The sequence below is a fragment of the Aythya fuligula genome, chromosome Z, assembly GCF_009819795.1.
Source record: "Aythya fuligula isolate bAytFul2 chromosome Z, bAytFul2.pri, whole genome shotgun sequence".
Lineage (NCBI taxonomy): Eukaryota > Metazoa > Chordata > Aves > Anseriformes > Anatidae > Aythya > Aythya fuligula.
In genome coordinates, this window is record NC_045593.1 from 14131806 (window position 1) to 14146507 (window position 14702).

The 14702-nt window shown below is 37.9% G+C and overlaps 1 protein-coding gene across 1 annotated transcript in view; it reads right to left on the reverse strand.

Moving 5' to 3' along the window:
* Positions 1-9730: 9730 nt before the first annotated feature.
* Positions 9731-14702, reverse strand: part of FYB1 (FYN binding protein 1) — a 48852-nt gene continuing 43880 nt past the window's right edge. The window contains exons 16-19 of the mRNA XM_032205943.1: positions 14368-14530; positions 11643-11676; positions 10526-10557; positions 9731-10410 (exon numbers count right to left, since the gene is read on the reverse strand). Of these exons, the coding sequence (XP_032061834.1) occupies positions 10388-10410; positions 10526-10557; positions 11643-11676; positions 14368-14530 (252 nt within the window). The 3' untranslated portion in view covers positions 9731-10387. The remainder of the gene's footprint in view (positions 10411-10525; positions 10558-11642; positions 11677-14367; positions 14531-14702) is intronic.

Sequence of the window (14702 nt, forward strand, 5' to 3'; positions counted from 1 at the left end):
CTGCTGCTTCTGCTGGTAGTACTGTACCCCGTTTCTAAAAACGCTAGTGGGACTAATTAATTTCACATTAAAAAAAAATTGAAGCACCTCTGAGTGTCGGCCCTGTTTTAATCTTCTGGCTTGGATTTGAGCTTGCAATCTGCATGTGAAATGTTTTGGATCCTCACACTCAATGCTGGTGCCATACAGCACTTAGTTCTTCCCTTACAGATAAGATAGACGTAGTCAGAGAGACACGCTGTATTTTGAGGGAATCACAGCATCTTCCAAAAAGAGAGAGCAAGAAAGGAGCAATGTGTAAACTCTAAGGTACTCTTTTAATCTTGTTCCTGCTGACAGAAAACACCGTTTAATAATCAAAATGTTTCACTTAACCCTTTGGGCAACATCTCTCTCTCACTTACATTTAACTTATACAGATACAATTCAGCTTGTCTATGATACCGACATGCAAAATAATGTCATGACATCACTTATAAGTGGAAACCTACAAAGGTGTATTGAAGATAATTTGGGGTTTAACTAATATTTGCCACGACTGGAAAAAAAAAAAAAAAGTATTTTAAAATGTCTATGGTGACATGAAAAATAGCAGGTATGAGCTAGCTTTGACTACCGGTTAGGTAGGAGCTCTCCACAATAAATAAAAATAAATAAATAATAATAATAATTTTAAAAAGTGTGTTGCAAAAGTGAGCCTGGCCTCTAAAATATAATGGCCATAACTAGTATGAAGAGTCTGTTAATAAACTTTATAAAAACTTTAATCAAGCAATGCTGATAAGAAGTTAGCCTAGTAAAGTCAGCTGAGCTACGGTGGTTTGGGCTTGTTGAGCACTTTATCTTACCCAAGTGTATTTGTAACAATATTCCTTAATTTTCAGTATCATAAAATCAGCTTTAAATAGATGTTAGATCCTGAATGGCAGTGGGATGAAGAGAAAGTGAAAATCTAGTGAATTAAAAGAAAAAGGTTTGAAAAAAAAATTGCTTCTTTTGCTGTCTCTATACTGTTAGCAAGAATTTTGCAATCATTCTTTCTTTTTCTTCATGTGAAACCCACCAGACAGCTTAAGAAAGGATAAAATCTGAGCTCTATTTTCTACTGTTAAGAAAAATAGTCAATGCAGATATAAAGCAGGTGGAATAAAGAAACAATCACACATTGAACAAAGTATCTTAAAGGTGGATTGGTGGCCAAAATATCTGCTCCCTGGCGCTGTTTTAAGTGACTATGTTGAGCACAGCCATGCTGCTGGGGCTCCAGCTGGTTATGGGTAAGGGGCGGACAGACTGCTCAGACTGGGCTGGTACAGGAAATGAGTGAAGGCACCACAAGGTTTAGGTAGATGCTGAACATTTTCTGGTGAAATTTTAAGCTGCAAATGTAAAGCTCCACAGCCTGCTTGGTTTTGATCTAGATTTATAAATTTTGGTCTCATGTTCCCCAAGATGCTTGGAGAAAAAGCATGGGACATTTTGGTGTTTGCTCCCTAGGGAGGCTTTTTTTTCCCACTGGATTTGCTTTTTGAGGTGATTGCTTGCCTGCTGAATGTGGTGTATTCCTAATACATTCCTATGCTAGTTTTTTCAAATACAGTCCAACAGGTGTATTTCTACATATATTGTTATGGAAAAGGAGTTCTATAAATAATGTTTTAGGTTACACAAAAATAAAACACAAAACAATAATTAAATTAACAGTAATACAGTTTGCAAAAGCAAAATGATTTGACTAAAGAAAAGACAACTCCTAACGAAATGTTTAACTCAGTAAACTCGTTCCTGGAGTTGCTCTGATTTTGAAAACCAATGCAATCTAAGTTAATTCATGAATGTGGTGCCAATTAAATCCATATAGAAATAAAAATCATTAATAAAATCTCAAATGACTGCAACTGGGTAAAAAAGTTAATATTTCTTAAGTGTACAGTAATGGAAACAATTAAAAAATGAACACAGAACACATGGCAGAAAATGATGTAAGAGCGTTAATAAGTAGCATACTAAAGCAACAGTGACCAGCTGCAGAATAACAGCATGTCAAGCGATGCAACAAGTCTTCCTGATTAACTGGACATGTTGCTAACTAGATGGTTAATTAGTGAATTAGTGTAACCTCACATTTAGGCACCCATTCATGTCAGATTTTTCACAGCATTCTGTGCTGAGTAATCCTATTGAAGCTGTGAAAAGCAACAGGTGTTCAGTTGGCGTATGGTTAGCATATTAATTAAACCTGAGTAAAAAAAAAAAATAAAAAACACACAGCTGCTGAGTGTTTCAGTCAAAATAAACTCTAGTTATAGGGCTGAAGCCCTATACTTACATGTATAATTTATCATTACTCAATTTAAAATCTATAGGGCAGCAGATATATTTATTTATATATTTATATATTCATTTATTTTAAGTTTTCATTGCTCTTTTCTGAAACTGAAGAAGCCCACAAACATTTTCTTTGGGCTTTCACTGTAAAAGACTTGCTGTCATTTTAACAGCAGTACTATTATATGTTGTGCTATCCACTGGGAAATATTTGAATGTATTTAAAATTGATCTATTTATTTTTATTTAAGCTGTAAGCAGTAAGATTTACTTATATACAGCATTTGAACTTAACTACTGAAAAAAACCTCTTCCAAACACAGAAGGAAGGTATGTTTGGCTGGATTATAAACGCTATGGGAAAAACAGCCTAGAATACAAAATACAAGAATTGTTAAGTCTTCTCAGTGGTCAGTGAGTCATAAAACCTCTGATGGTGTCACCCACAGAGTGGGTCCAAAAATGGGCATTTAGACAGAGCAGCTTTTAAAAACGAGACAAAAGTGCAAGTGCCAGGAGGGGAATGCAGAAGTAGGGGAAGGGTTCAAGAGGATGAAAAGAGAAAGGGTGAAAAAAAAAAAAAAAAAAAAAAAAAAAAAAAGAAGCAGGAGAGTCAGGGAACCAAAGGACAGAACACCACAGTCAGAGGATCAAGGAAAAGAGGAATAACCATGAGGAAGAGGAAGCAATTGAGCAAGTGAGTGGAAACATACAGAGAGTATCCCAGGTCGTTAAAGAGGGCAGTCACTCCAAAACCCAGGATGTCTTCAGGTAGATAAAGAAAGAAGAAGCTGAGCTTACCTGTGTGAGCTGGGTAGTGTACTGGGGCAGGAGCATGCGAAGGAGGCCAAGACACAGGAGAAGGAAAGGGCTCATGGCAGGGTGTCCCTTCAGCTAGCACGCAGAGGGGATAGGAGCCCCGCACCCTGTTCCTGGGCTTCGGGTGCATTTTCCAGCACATGCACGCGCAAATGAAGGAGCAGGCAGCTTTTCCTGCTAAGAACTTGAAAATCAGGAATCAGGCCAAAAAAAGAATTAAAACCAGGAAAAAAAGCCAGTGCTGATTTTTCTTTTCTTTGTCAGTCTCATGATGCCTGAGCTGTAGGATTTTACGATTTTACTGAAGTAATGCAAATTGCAATGTGTTTCTTAAAACCTTCAGTATCCACCTAATTCACATTTCATTCACGTACATGTTGACATTTTGCATGCTTCCTTGCCACCTAATGGTGAACATATTAAGGTTAAGCAGTGCTTCTATGTGCATTAAGAAAGAAAATAAACTTTCCTATATTCTTTTCAACAAGGCCCATGATATAAAAGCTTTGAGGAGGAAACTCTATATATTCAAAACCAGCATAACCTTCTCTCTCAAAATGCTTTAGAAGGAGGCAGAAAATTTAACAAATTCTATGTATGTTCAGGAGCCAGCTAGCTAGAATTAAGCACATAAAATAAAAGCTATGTGAGCTCATTGCAATTTTGCTCCACCCAGGCAAAAGAAGGGGAGCTGGGGCTGTCATGGTGCTGCAGGCAGCATTCTGCAGTGCTGCAGCAGAGCTGGGTGGCAGGGGATGTCTCCCAGCCAGCACAGGTGCTAGAAGTGCTTGGGATGGGCAGTCCTTCAGGGGGACCACTACCTTGCTCCCTTAGTAGTCAAGGTGGAGGGCCGTGCTGCTTTTCCGGATTAATGGCTTCTGAGGAATAAGTGAATATTCTCCAAACGTGTCCGGGTGTCTCAGCCTGGCATGTCCCCAGACCATGCACATGTAGGGGAGTAATTCTGGCCAAAGCCGTACAGATGACTCAAAACCATGCCAGCAAACTTGGAGTTAACATGGGACTCATGAGAAAGAAAATGTTGTAAGCAGAGGGAATAAAGCAGACCATCCAAATCTATAATTTGTCCCCATTGTTTCTTACATTCCACAATATCATCTATACTATTATTTTCATCAATTTTAATTAGTACCCCCCTATTACTGTAAACTTGAATTAAAAATATAAATTTTTGAATGTTTATACTTTTGAAGCATAATGTGGTTTATGTTTAACCACAGGTAGTAAGGAAAACAAAAGCACTAAAAATGTCATTAATCTAGCTTTAACAGTTTGCATTTCTACACAGAACTGTGGATATCTGCCACAGATTGTTCTGTTTGTGCCTTCCTTTCATACACTAACATAAAATATTTTATTTGTCTCACAAGATAAATCCATTCCTATTTGTGGAAATCAGAGATATCCTTGTGATGAATACCATGAGACGCTAATACTTCTGGGTGCAGCAGGACTGCGGAAGATTTGCACTAAAGAAAGGAGTGGCAAGAAACTGAATGAACAGAGCTGAACAACTGCCTTTTCTATTAACTCTCCTCCAGCCCATGCACTAAATGAGGCGGGGATCCTGTGGAAAAAACTCCTGAGCCATCCGGTAATTACAGGCTGCACACACATTTAAAGACACATCCACAGAGGCAGGCAGGACTGAGGCTGCGCAAATACAAACTCATTTCTTGCCCTCTCTAGTATCCAGGAGCTTCACTCAGTAGTGAGACTGTCTGTGAAAAAGCCTTTCCACGTCGGATGGTCTGTGGCTGCTATTCAGAAGTCATAAGACTCCTTTTACAGATCCATCTGTTTCCTGAGAAGTTACTTTATTTGCCATAAAATGCATACACAGAGATGCACACAAGCATGCATGCATGCACCCATTTTAGTCGTAAAGCAATGTAATGCTAAGGACTAATCCTTAGCCCAGTGAATCTGGACCCCTACGCTGAACTTCCTTCCTCATAATATAGCACCAGTCTTTGCTGTTGAGGTGGATTATGCAAGCAGATCACACATAGAGGAGTGTTTTGTTACCACCAAGGGAGGAGTAGCCAAGGGATCTGCAATTATGAGGATCGAAAATATAAACCTCTTAACACAGGAATGCACAGGAGATCAGTGGCATTCCTGCAGCCCAGGAAAAGGCCTGTGGTCAAAGCAGGGAAAATGTTCTAAAGCTGCTGAACCAGAGTCCTTTTCACCCTCCCACTTTTTGTTTTGCTTACCCTGTTTACCAGGGCACCATAGAGGTACAACATGGATGGAAACCAGTAGTATTTAACTTGACTGGGGCGTCCATACCAGAATATGCTATTTATGTCAATATTTTGCTGTTTTCAGTGGTGAATATTTCAGTAGGCACCGTCAAATACTCCAGGTTTATAGATGGAGTTAGGAGAGGGAAAAGTGTCAAGAGAAAGAACAGCTTTCCTTTCATTTTTTTATGACTTTGAAAAGATAATACAATAAATTACAGGTGCAAAAACCCTTAAGTATAGTCTTTATTAAACTGCCTAAGCATAGATTTTCCTGTCTGGAATTTTTTCTGCTTACATTTCACTTTCTGAACAGCAATTACTGACAAACAAATGCTGCACTGTAGCCGTGCTGCCATTGCAGCAATAATAAAGCTGATTTTCACTCTGCTGCTCAGTGATAGTCTCCAGAAATTATTTTTCAGCTACTGCTGCTCTAGTTTGGCAGAAGATGGTGTGCCCACATGTCTTGTGAGGAAGTACATTTTTATTCAGAAGGAAGAAGATTGTATCCAGCAAATGACATTGGTAAAATAACAATAAAAAGAGAGAAATAAGGTAATTTTTCAGTGTATAATACCTTATAATACATTCCAAGTCTCCGTGCCTCTCGCTCTAAGTTTTGGTCAAAAAATACACATATCAAACAGTGCACAAATCAAACAATGTACATTTTTTAGCTTAAATTATGTTATGATTATTTATTGTGATGACTTAATGCATCATAAAACCAGTCTAATGTTAACTAAGGGAACATGTTACCTACATCTCATTAAGGTTAAGAAACTGGAATAGCTATTCAAAATATGCAACCAAAAAATCTGACAAAGAATAAAATTTACATCTCTGCAGGGGAACAAAAGAGATTTGTATTCTGCTGAGGTCCTGTAATGCAAGATAAAACAACAGGGAATTTCCCTTGTTGGTCTTACTGCAACACATGGAGTTCTCCTATCAGTTGAAACTAAAACAGGATTGTGCACATACTTAGAAATGTAACACAAACTCATTTTGAGATAATTAGCTATATAAAGCATTAAAACTTTTATCCTATTTTTAACTGACAAAGGATCATGTATTTCTGAATGTGCAAGTTTCTAAACCAGAGTTCACTCCAGTTCATTGGAACACCACTAGTTTGATGCATATACTCTCTAGAAAGTCCCCCAAAAGTAAATCAACCACCAGAAGCTCAATAGCCAGCCAGATTCATTGTGCTTAACATAAAATGTAACATTTTAAATTTGTGTGCTGGTGCTGATGTTTACTCATAGAACTGGCATTGGTATGCCTGGAAGACAGTTTGAACAAGAAATTTAGGACTGGAAATGCAAGTTCGCATATAGCTTTTCAGTATATTATCAGTGATTTTAAATACAGTGTAAAGCAGCTTTTTGGCTATTATCTCTACAATTATTTTCATTTGTTATCATAGTATTATACTTCTTTAGAAATTTACTGTACTTAGAACCATCCGTAAAAGGCTCTTGTGTAAGATGAAATCTCACCTCCACTGAAAGTGAGACCAAATCTCTCACTGATTTAAACAGAGCCATTTTTTTCTTTTCTTAAAAGCTAAACTTGCTGGCTTGCTATGTTGTACTGTTTTGCATAGTGTATTTCACTGCCCTTGAAGATCACAGGAGACTTGATTACCTAGAGAACTTGCACTGATGCAGACACATTGGTTGTGACAGTTTTTTGATTATCTTGCAAAACAGCAAAAGCATCATGCATTGCAAACACTTCCTATTTTCTGTACTTGATCACCTTCTTTATTGACTGTAAACTTTTGAATTCCAGTGAATTCTCATATATAAGCAAATTCAAAGAGATTATTATTATGGCACATACATTCACTTTATTTTGTTTTGCTATCTGCTCATGCAGCTACAAGCATCACCAATGATCTTGGCCACTTTAGGAATAAATGTATTTTTTACAATGGATTAGCATGGAAATGCCTCATTTAGATGCTCTCTTTCCCCCAAGTCCAGTGTAAAAAATAATCATAGAATAAGAGAATATCCTTAATTGGAAGGGACCTAGAAGGATCATTGAGTCCAACTCCTGGCTCCACTCTACCCAAAAACAAAACAAAACAAAACAAGACAAAAAACAAACTATAAGCCTGAGAGAATTGTCCAAATGCTTCTTGAATTCTAGCAGCTTGTTGCCATGAGCACTGCCCTGGGGAGCCTGTCCCAGTGCCCGACCACCCTTTGGGTGCAGAACCTTTCCCTAACCCCCAGCCTGATCCTCCCCTGTCCCAGCTCCCAGGGTCAGGGTCCCCCAGGATCAGGGGGTTGGCCAACAAGGTGTACATCCTGCTGGGGGTCTGTTACAGACTGCCAAAACAGGACAAAGAGAAGGATGAGGTGCTCTATAAGCAGCTGGAAAAAGTCAATCAATCACCAGTATTTGTTCTTGGGGGGGATGTAAACTTCCCAGATGTATGCTGGAAATACGGTACAGCCCTGAGGAAGAAGTCTAGAACATTCCTGGAAAACAGCTTCCTGACTCAGCTGGTTAGTGAGCCTACTGAAGGGGGAGCCCCGCTAGGCCTGCTGTTACAAACAGAAAAGGACTGATGAGAGATGTGGTTGGGAGCTGTCTTGGGCAGAATGACCATGAAATGGCAGAGCTCTCTATTCTTGGTGAAATCAGGAGTGGATTCAGTAAAATTGCTACCTTGGACTTCTGACTTGGAACTGTAAAGGACGCTCGTAGGGAGGGTAACTTGGGAGTAAGTCCTAAAGGGTAGGGGGGTCCAGGTTCATGGAAGGCAAGTCCTGTCTGACCAGCCTCATCTCCTTCTATAACCAGGTAGCCCACCTGGTGGATGAGGGAAAGGCTGTTGTAGTCCACCCAGACTTCAGCAAGGCCTGTGACACAGTCTCCCCCAGTATTCTCCAGGAGAAGCTGGCAGCCCATGGCTTGGACAGGTACACTCTTTGGTGGGTTAAAAACTGGCTGGACAGCCAGGCTCAGAGAGTGGTGGTGAACAGAGTGAAATCCAGCTGGCAACCGGTCACCGGTGGCGTTCCTTGGGGGTCACTGTTGGGACCCATTGTCTTTAATATCTTTATAGATAATTTGGGTGAGGGAATTGAGTGCACCTTCAGCAAGTCTGCAGAGGACACCAAGTTGGGGGGAAGTGTCAATCTGCCGGAGGGTAGGAAGGCCCTGCAGAGGGACCTGGACAGGTTGGGTTGATGGGCAGAGGCCACTGGGATGAGGCTCACATGGCTAAGTGTTGGGTCCTTCACTCTGGCCACAACAACCCCATGCAATGTTACAGGCTTGGGGCAGAGTGGCTGGAAAGCTGTGCAGAGGAAAAGGATCTGGGGGTGTTGGTTGATGCTCACCTGAGCATGTGCTGGCAGTGTGCCCAGGTGGCCAAGAAGGCAAACAGCATCCTGGCTTGGATCAGGAACAGTGCAGCCAGCAGGACCAGGGAGGTGATCGTCCCCCTGTACTCAGCTCTGGTGAGGCCGCACCTCAATTACTGTGTTCAGTTTTGGGCCCCTCACTAGAAGGGCCCTGGAATATGTCCAGAGAAGGGCTACAAAGCTGGTGAAAGGCCTGGAAAACAAGTCCTGTGAGGAATGGATGAGGGAACTGGGGTTGTTTAGTCTGGAGAAGAGGAGGCTCAGGGGAAACCTTATTGCTCTCTCCAGCTCCCTGAAAAGAAGTTGTGGAGAGCTGGGGGCCAGCCTCTTCTCACAGATAACTAGTGATAGGACTAGAGGGAATGGCCTCAAGCTGAACCAGGGGAGGTTTAGGTTGGAAATGAGGAGACATTTCTTCTCAGAAAGAGCAGTCAGGCACTGGAACGGGTTGCCCAGGGAAGTGGTGGAGTCACCATCTCTGGGGTTGTTTAAGGAAAGGTTGGATGTGATGCTTAGGGACATGGTTTAGTGGGTGATATTAGTGGTGGGGAGTGGTTGGACCAGATGATTCTATGATTGTACCTGGTTGCACCTCCCACAGGTACACACACTGCTAGTGTCAGACACTGGCAAAAACCTCAGGCTAGAAACTAGTTAGAAGAAAAAGATAGCATCAAAATGGTGTGATAAATACATATATTTTTAATCTAGAAATTACTTGCATTACTTCCATGTAAGTCCATTTTAATGTCTACATTACTATAGTGACAACAACATATCTAAACTAAACAAAAATTAAATCTTAACCTAGACATTACAGAGATATTCTGAGCAACACTACACTATAAAACAGGCTCTTCTATGGTTTATATCTCAGAGTTCTGTATGTAACATAACTAGTTAACGTTCTACTATTAATATTAGTCAAAAAGTACTTACAAAATAAAGAGAAATTTAGGAAACTGTAATCTATCACTAGTGCAACACAGAAAAATAAACTTCAGCAATGGAGGCACATGTCTGTACATGTCAGTGTAGCAAATGCTATTACAGTTGGAAGGGCAGGTCAGCAAACTGATGCCCACTTTTGATTTCCTGTTTTCATAACAGGATGTTATCCCCAAAAGAAGCATTCCTTTTCAGGATGCTCTCATCCCCAGAGTGACAGTCTCTGCTGTTTACTAGAACAGAGCTGCAGTGAAACCTGTTCCCAGGATTTGTTGTCCTCTATATCCTTCACAGACCTGAACTGGCCTCTTTGGGTGTAGCTAATTGAAGAAGAATTGTTTTTGTATGGATTGTCACCAGAGTTGAAAGGAAGTGGAAGATGATAACTTTAATTTTAGTTCATATTCCCCATAGTTTAACTGCTCTGATAAATGGCACTATATATATATCTTACAAAGCAACTGAGGACAAACCCCTGAAATTCTACAAAAAGATTAGCAAGTAATGTACATTTTGAAGAGTGTAACTGATTAACTTGGAATCAGCTTTAATGGCTTCTTGCATGACAATTAGGAAGTCCAAAATTGATTTTGGTCTTCAGTGAAGCGCTTACTGTCACAGAATTCTGCATTAGTCGTTATCATAGATGCAATCTGAAATGGAAATAGAATGCCAAACATATTAGTATTGTGTAGTGCTTTGAGTGAAGATAAAATTATTCGTTGTAATTTAATATAGTTACTGTATTGTTTGAAATGTTCAACATACCATCACCGATATCATCATAAATCTCTCCATCACTGTAAGTTAGAAAAAGAAAAACATAATGTATTTAAAAATGGAGACATCAGATATTACTATACACATGCAGCTATGAAAAGCTGTAGCAGTATGGTGCAGACATGCTATCAAGTATTCATTTGCTATTTAGGTAATAAAACAGTGTTGAGAAAGACACTGAGGCCAAAGGAGCTTCAGGGAAGGGTAAAACTGGATACATTTCTTTTTAATGTGAAATCCATGCTTTATTAAAAGATTTTTTAAAATTGTGTTTTAAAGCAGCTATTCTAAAAAAAATAAAATAAAAAAAAAAAATCAGAGGCATTTGCATTAAAAATGAAAGACTGAATGATCTTTTTAAAATCAAAGATGGGAAAAATGAGTGAAAAAAATCAGTATGGCCTTGAAATGCTTACTTGTTTCAGTACTTGGCAATACTATAATGGTTTTGGAGGAGCAGCTTTTTGCATAATGATTTCAGGTAATGTCTGTAAAAGATATCTGCTCCATAAGTAGGAGTTTTCAAAATGTCAGTCAGATATATGGACAGTCCCCTCGAAGCCAATAAGGCTATACATGTTTGTAAGCTAAGCACGTGCATAAGGCTTAGATTCTAAAATTGACATCTGATTGGATATTTAGAGGTCTTACACAAAGCCCATTAAAGGAAATGGAAAAGCTCTGTCTGATGAGAGTTTTGGATTACAACCATAAAATTATTCTGAGAGATGGAGCCAAACCTGCACAATCCCAATGAGTCTGAAATAAAAATTAACCTAATGAAAATGTAGTCCATTTTAGTTAAACATTTGAAATTGACATCAATATACCTAATCAAATTAATTTGCACTTTAGTAATAGATTGTAGTCCTGATAATACTCCATTTATGTAATTTTTCAAGGCCTAAACAAGAGTTTATGGTTAAGCAGCAAGGAGTGGCATACTAGATAATTTCTTGAGAAATATAAACTTCATGAAAATATATAATTTTAAAGGACTAAAATGACATACTGAAATAATTAAATTTCCTATTTATTTAACAAACAGTTTAGAACAAAGTATATAATTAAAACAGTTTTTTCAAAACGATAATTTTATACTTACTTCTCAACTAAATTGCTTCTCAGAACATACCCATCTGTAAAATGGAAATATATGTGTTATATGTGATAAGTTAAATTTAAGTATTCATGATATTTCTTCTCTTGCTAGCACTAGTGAAATTTAGTTTTTATCTTTAAAATGTTTCAGATAGGAAGATATACAGATGTATAACAATGTATGCTGGATCCGTGCTCATGCAGAATTTTGCTATGTCTAATTGTTCTTACTTACCTGTTTAATATAACATGGTGCCTTACATTTCCTACAGGGACAAAAATGTTTTCCAAGATATACACACCAATGACTTATTATGAACTGTAATTGTTTAAAATGTTTAATTGTATCCAAATTGATAAAGAATATTTGTATTAAAATATGAAATTACCTTAGAAAAGCTATTCAGTAGTGAATTTATCAATTTCTCTGTTGCATTGCTATTGAAATCAGATAAAACTACACATATTCTTCTCCAACATATTTAAGCCCTTGAAAAAAGTGCTTGCTGTATTTGGAAAAACACATCAACTGAAATATTTGTCAAATGGTATAACATACCAACCAAAGAGAAAACTGTGACAGCAATTATATATTTGTAGCTAAACATTGGGATGTTTGTACAAAGATAGGAAAAGTTTTAAAGTAGGAATGTCATTTTATGTTGGATTTGAAATTATTGCAAAAGTTTCCCTATTTTATTTCCTAGGAGGCTTAAACGGCCACAGTAAAATTACACATTTTTAGTAACCTGTATACTGCCATATTAATTACGTTTAGTATAAATTTATTAGCTTGTAAACATCCTTTGCATTCTTGCATTCTTGGAGCTGCTGCTGCTTCATGTATTCAGAAGAACTACTAGTAGACTACAGAAAATATGAGTTTTCTGCTAGTACGCCTGTGGGTTATCCTGCAAATCAGTCTATCTCCAGGTCTTAGTGTTTTACTTAAAGGAATTATTTCTTCCTTCTTACAAACTTTTTGTTTGTTTGTTTGTTTTTCTCAAAAATCTATGGAATTGAATTGAAGGATTTTCTGTATTTCAAAAGGTATGTGGCTCAGACAAAGGCAAGAATAAGGAAGACTTTTAGGGTAAATAAAAATAAGTGATAACAAAATATGTTCCTAAGCACATCAGTCCTTGCTTAATAAGGTGAGAAGACCTTATAGTATAATTCCTAATTTTGTTTAACTGGTGGTAGAGGCATGAAACCATGGAAGTGCTCTGTATGTTAAAGATCAAATGGAAAAATTAATGTTCAAGAAAGTAAAAAAAAAAAAAAAACAAAAAAACAAACAAACCAAAACAAACAAACAAACAGAAAAAAAACAACTAAATCTTAATTTTATATCTATCTGGCCATCAAAAGGTAAAATTAAGATATGAGGATACTCCAACTAGAAAAGTAACAACAACTGTCATGTACTTAAATGAAATAGGACTCCAGGTTGCTAATTAATGTGAAAATTGACAGAAATATATTCAGGGGTTTTCAGGGAGGATATTTTTATTTGTTTTGCTCTTTTATGCATAGCTAAGCAGTAGCTTCTGTTACTGGTTGAAAAGCTTTGAAGACTATGTGAGGAAAACAGACAACATGAGCTACTTTCTGCTTTGCTATTAGCTTGATTCAAAAAATGTGACATTGATGGCCTCACTTTGCAAAGTGGCTGCTGTAAGGCAATACATATTTTGAAAAACTTGTGTTCTTATGCAAGAAATTCTCCTCACCCTGCAGGCTTGCCAGGAAGAAGGCTATGCTCCAGATTGTAACAGATGACTACAGAGGGGAAAGAAATAGAAAGAAATCATCTGAATCCTTGTCAGAGGTGTATGGTTTTGGACTGTCTTCTACATAAGCCAATGGTTAAAAGCAAAGGTGAGTGGAAGGATGTTGCCGCTTTGGACACAATCTATTATAACACAGTGAATTTTTATGAGGAGGTTTGAAAAGCATTGAAACAGAAGCATACTAAGAAATCGAAACCAACAGTAGATGCTCCAGACTTCTCCAAAGAATGCAAAAACTTCTGCCAATGCATACCCTGTCCAAGGGTTTCAAGAAACACTGAAAGGCCTTGTGCAGCTCCCAAAACAGGCAGGGATGCCAACAAGGACATATGCCTTGGATCAGCTAGCAGGGGGAAGACTCTTAAGCAGTTTTTCCCCCAGCCTGTTGAAAAGATTAAACTCCAGCTCCGGCAGCCCAAAGGAAGAATATCGTCATTGATTTTCCCTTGGCTGCAATCTATGGGCAAGAACTTTCAAGAGGTGTAGCAAGGATTTTGCTGTTTAACTAGATTTTGTGGGGTGTCACAGCTATACTATGTTTGGCAAATGGAGAATCAACAAAAACGTCTCCTTAGCTAATGCAAAGCAAGGTTTACATAAGTAAGTTGTGATCTCTCTCACGTTTGGTATGTCTTGGCTATTGGAGTTTTAAGTTTTTTAAGGTCTGACACTCTTAACATACTAAAGGAGCTACTGTAAATAGTAACAACAATAACACAAATATATCTCCTGTTAACCATCAGGCAAGGAGAAAGAAAAACATTAGACTTTAGTATGACAGGAAAGAGTGTTTTTTTGTTGTTGTTGTTTGTTTGTTTGTTTGTTTGTTTGTTTTTCATGTCCTGAGTTATGTATTCTTTGACAACTTACTCAAATTAAATTTCAATTTATACTTTACATATGCATTCTGTACCACAGCTTTTTAATACGACTTACATTTTCCTTCTTCATTCCTGCACAGCACCTTGGTATCATCTGTATTTTGTATAATTTCAAGTGACTCCCCTGGCTTAACTTGTAAGTCTTTAGATCCCCACTTTCTTTGGGGCAAATCCTGGACTGTGGTGGTAGAGTAAAGAACTTTGATTTCACCTTCAAACTGGAAAAAAAAAAAAAAAAAAAAGAAAGAGATGCCAGATTAAAACAACAACAACAACACAATATGGTAAATCTTATGATCATGCATTTTTATAACAATATATTCCCATTTATTACTAGATTTTTTTGAAAGCTAGGCAAATAATTGTTTATACTATCTAACATGTGCCCAG